At 46.2% G+C, this 4,574-nt stretch overlaps 1 protein-coding gene across 1 annotated transcript; it reads left to right on the top strand.

Annotated features, from left to right (window-relative positions):
* The first annotated feature begins 1,186 nt into the window (after window positions 1-1,186).
* On the top strand, window positions 1,187-4,372 carry LOC145575295 (uncharacterized). The gene has a single exon (XM_081633182.1). The coding sequence runs from the start codon at window positions 1,187-1,189 to the stop codon at window positions 4,370-4,372; it is 3,186 nt and encodes a 1,061-aa protein (XP_081489308.1).
* The last annotated feature ends 202 nt before the right edge of the window (window positions 4,373-4,574 follow it).

Below are 4,574 nucleotides of genomic sequence, written 5' to 3'. Positions count from 1 at the left end.
ACTAAACTGAACTTATTTTTACTGAACTGAAATTAATTTTACTAAACTGAAAGTAATTTTACCGAACTGAATTTATTTTTACTGAACATAAATTATTTTTACTGAATATTGTTTTTTTAAGGTGGAGTGCACAGAGCTTAACTCTCGCAAATTCTCAAATGTTACGATTAATGAAGCACGGAGGAAATATGTTATAGATAGATGTCTCGTGGAAAAGAGATAGGGAAAAATGAAATTATATAAAGAGTAGATACTTACTTTTGCATAGCGGTGCAAGGTACAAAACATTGCATTGTCTTATATTTTGATGATCACGAAGTAGTTGAGTCCAACCTTGCTTATCTATCATCTCCAAAATCATTTTGGCAGCTTCATGACATTCCAGCGTGACAGCCAAGAACAAGACATTCGTCTTACATGTAACAATCGTATTTGCATCCAATGACAAGATATACAATGCTAATTATTCAAACCCACGGACTATGGCCGACCACAAAGGTGTTTCTTCAAAGTTATTTTGCATTAACCAGGGATATTGATCTTCTGAAGTATTCGATTTTGGTGGTGATGCTTCTTGTTTATAAGTTTGTACGAGCAATTTTGCTTTTTCATACCATCTTCTTCAATAGGGGCGTAATTGACCGAGTAATGTAGCATGTTATAACTTATAACTGTACGGGATAATGCCGATAGTGATACCTAATTAGCCGGTAATGCCCTATAATAACGCTGAAACAACTGATTAATAAGAAACCTCGAATATCCATAACGACCTTTCCAAACGGCCACGTGGAGAGCTGCTTGAGACCACGTAGGCACCTGCTGCTTACGAGGTCGGTTTGCCACCTATTGTTATAGGTGGCACCAGCTTGGTTATTTCTCTATATATACCCAAGCAAATGTTCACCCAAAGGTACAATCTTTCTCTCTCTCTCTCTCTACACATCTAAAACACTTTCTCTCTCTTCACTCTTTCTTCTTGTCGGATTGCTGACTTTAGCATCGGAGAGGTTATCCCCGGATAACCCCCGGGTGAGCTTATCTGTGTTGACTGTGCAGGTGCGTAATTGGACGGTAAACCTTTACCAACCCACGAAGATTATCTGTACCGGAGCTAGCCGGAACAGTTGGCGCTAGAAGGAGGGGATAGTAATAACTTCTATCGTCCAAATAACCTTCGCCAGTCATGGAAGAAAACCAGGAACACATAATACCGACGGCAGAAACCGAAAACCGTCAGTATGATAGTAACACTCTGAATGTCAATGCGAACAAAACTGTCAATAGAGTACTCGAGATTGAAGTGGAGGATGAAACTCATCTTCTCCACAGGAATACTGTGAACACACCGGTAACACCTGAACGAAGCCCCATGCGGATACCGGACCCCATGGAGGAATTTACCCCTGAGGAGTTAGAGGTAACGGCAAGGGTAATGAAAGCGATGTCCCGGAAAAGAAAGGAGGCTGAAGCTGCAGCCAATAGGGGGCAAGTCGATACACCGGCCATTCCCGTGATTGTGAATCTGGCGAGCCAGTTCAACCAGGCAGACGAGCAACCGCCGCCACAGCCCCAAAATCGTGGAATAATTGTTCCAGGTGAGCGCCAACCAACTCGTGGAACCCAGATAGAGGACTCAGGGTCCCGGCAGCACAAGACCAATGGTGGGTCGCTAAGACGAATGACCAGGACTATAGTCAGGCCGAGAGTATCACCTTTCACCCAGGAGGTACTGGATCAGCAAATGGAAAGGATAAAAATGCCGACATGCACCTTTGATGGCAAAGGAGATCCCAAGCGATATGTAGCGGCGTTTGAAAGCCATATATTGCTTTATACCGACACCGATGCGGTGTGGTGCAAGGTGTTCCCGACAACGCTTACGGGGCCAGCCTCGGATTGGTTTTCCAATCTGGAGAATGGATCGATTGATTGCTTCGATACCTTGGTCGAACTGTTTACCGGCCAATATATTAGCAATAGTGCAAGGCAGAGAACTTCTGGAGAGCTTATGTCGGTCAGACAAAGAAGGGATGAATCCCTTAGGGATTTCATAAGGAGATTTAACGGTGAGGCTAACACGATACCGAAATTACAGCAAGAAATAGCGGTAATGGCCTTAATGAACGGTCTAGGGGATAGTGACTTCAAAAAATACATGGCAAGGAAGTCGTTCCCAAATTTAGGCGTGGCCTTTGGCAAGGCCTATGAATACATCAAAAGCGAGGAGTTGTTGAAAACCAGTAGTCAAATAGCGGCACCAGAGCCCTCCCGAAAGCAGAATGATGGGGTTGCGCCTAGTGCCTATACCGGCGGAATAAACAGATCACAACAGCAACCAAGCCAGCCAAGGGCCGGTAGGCCATCCAGAGGTCTTGGCCGGTATAACAGCTACACGCAACTGAACACACCTAGGGCCGCAATATACTCAATAAATCAGCACAGAGAGGAATGGACACGACCGGCACCAATGATAACCAAAGGACGGGACACAAAAAAGTATTGCATGTTTCACAGGGATATTGGCCATTATACGGAAGAATGTACTCAGCTGAGAGAGAATATAGAAGACCTCATTAGAAAGGGCCACCTGTCCCAGTATCGGGCTCAAGCAGGCCCAAGTCGGCAGCAAGCCCCGCAACCCAGGAAAAGTGAATATCGAAGGCAGGGTGACTTGTCCATGCAAGATGACACCTACCGGCGCAACCACAACGGAGAATACCGTCAAGGGAATAATGCGCCAGGACACAAGATCACCATAGAAGTTATTACCGGAGGTCCGGTGCACGGGGGATCAGTTAGCGGGGCGAAAAAGAGTTTGTCTGAGCACCGGCACACAGTGAATGCACTGGGTGTAGACGAACGGCCAAGGCCTGCCTCCATGCCGTCAGTAACCTTCTCGGAGGCAGACGCCAAGGGTTTGGTTTTTCCTCACGATGATCCATTGGTTTTAATTCTGACAGTCAATGGAGCTAACATCAAGCGAGTGTTGGTCGATGGAGGGAGCTCCGCTAACATCTTGTTTGTAGAAGCATTTGATGCAATGAGAATAGGCCGGAAATACCTCACTCCGGTATCATATCCTGTTATCGGTTTCAACGGGTCCACAGTTAGGCCGGAAGGAAGTATAGCCTTACAAGTTAGGATCGGCGAAGGCATGGCGGCCGGAGATGTTATGACGGAATTTTTGATAATTGATGTTCCCTCAGCGTACAACGCTATTGTCGGCAGACCCCTGATCCACGATGTACAAGGGGTAGTTTCGACATACCATTTGACGATGGTATACGTTTCAAATTTGGGAAAGACAGAGCGCGTCAGAGGAGGTCAGACAATGGCCAGGGAGTGCTATGTGACAGCTTTAAAGCAACCTAACCGGCAACCCCAGGCTAGCCAGGAAACGCAGAAAAGGGGGCGAGTCGTATCTGCACACGACTTAGCAATGGAGAATTTTGATACGCGCCCGGCAGCAGTTCCCCGCCCTTCGCCGGGAGGGGAGACGGTAGAAATTGAATTGCAACCTGGGGTATCGGGAAGAACCGTACGAGTTGGGTCAGATATGGATGTTGATGCCCGTTGTCATCTGGTGGAATTTTTACGGGAGAACGCTGACGTGTTTGCTTTCTCGGCAGATGAAATGCCAGGAATTCACCCAGATGTTATAGTACACAAGCTGAATGTGGATAGAAATGCCAGGCCAGTTAGGCAGAAAAAACGAAACTTCTCGACAGAAAAGATAGAAGCAATACAGGCAGAAGTAAACAAGTTGCCAGCGGCGGGATTTATCGAGCCTTGCACGTACCCTGAATGGTTAGCAAACGTGGTCATGGTAAGGAAACCGTCAGGAAAATGGAGGATGTGCGTGGATTTTACCGACCTGAATAAAGCCTGCCCAAAGGATTGCTATCCACTGCCCCGAATAGATAGGCTGGTAGATTCCACTTCCGGCCATGCTCTGCTCAGCTTTATGGACGCGTTCTCGGGATACCATCAGGTCAACTTGTATGTGCCAGATAGAACGAAAGCGGCATTTATTACGGATGCCGGATTATTTTGCTACAAGGCGATGCCGTTTGGGTTACGAAACGCCGGAGCAACATATCAGAAACTGGTAGACAAAGTCTTTGCAAACCAGAAAGGAAGAAACGTAGAAGTTTATGTTGACGACTCCATCGTAAAAAGCCGGTTAGCCACTGACCATGTCGCAGATTTAAGGGAAACATTTGCAACTTTGCGTCAGTACCGAATGAAGCTCAATCCGGAAAAGTGTGTCTTTGGAGTTCGCTCAGGGAAATTCTTAGGGTTTATGGTTAGTGAAAGGGGGATAGATGCAAATCCCGACAAAATAGAAGCTATACTTAGCCTACACTAGTAGAATAAACTAAATGGGCAGCCACAAATGGCAAGCGGTTTTTGAATTCCGCTTGCCAAAATATAAATGGCAAGCGATTTTGGCTGAACCGCTTGCCAAAATGCAAATGGCAAGCGGTTTTGGATGAACCGCTTGCCAAAATGTAAATGGCAAGCGGTTTGAGCATTTGGCAAGCGGTTTGAGCATTGAACCGCTTGCCATT

Source organism: Chenopodium album, chromosome 13 (assembly GCF_948465745.1).
Source record: "Chenopodium album chromosome 13, dcCheAlbu1.1, whole genome shotgun sequence".
Lineage (NCBI taxonomy): Eukaryota > Viridiplantae > Streptophyta > Magnoliopsida > Caryophyllales > Amaranthaceae > Chenopodium > Chenopodium album.
The sequence above is the reverse complement of the archived record's forward strand: the minus strand, read 5'-3'. Positions and strand labels throughout refer to the sequence as shown.

Excerpts from the sequence above, each read along its gene's own strand:
- LOC145575295 (XM_081633182.1), top strand. The coding sequence starts at position 1,187 with ATGGAAGAAAACCAGGAACACATAATACCGACGGCAGAAACCGAAAAC.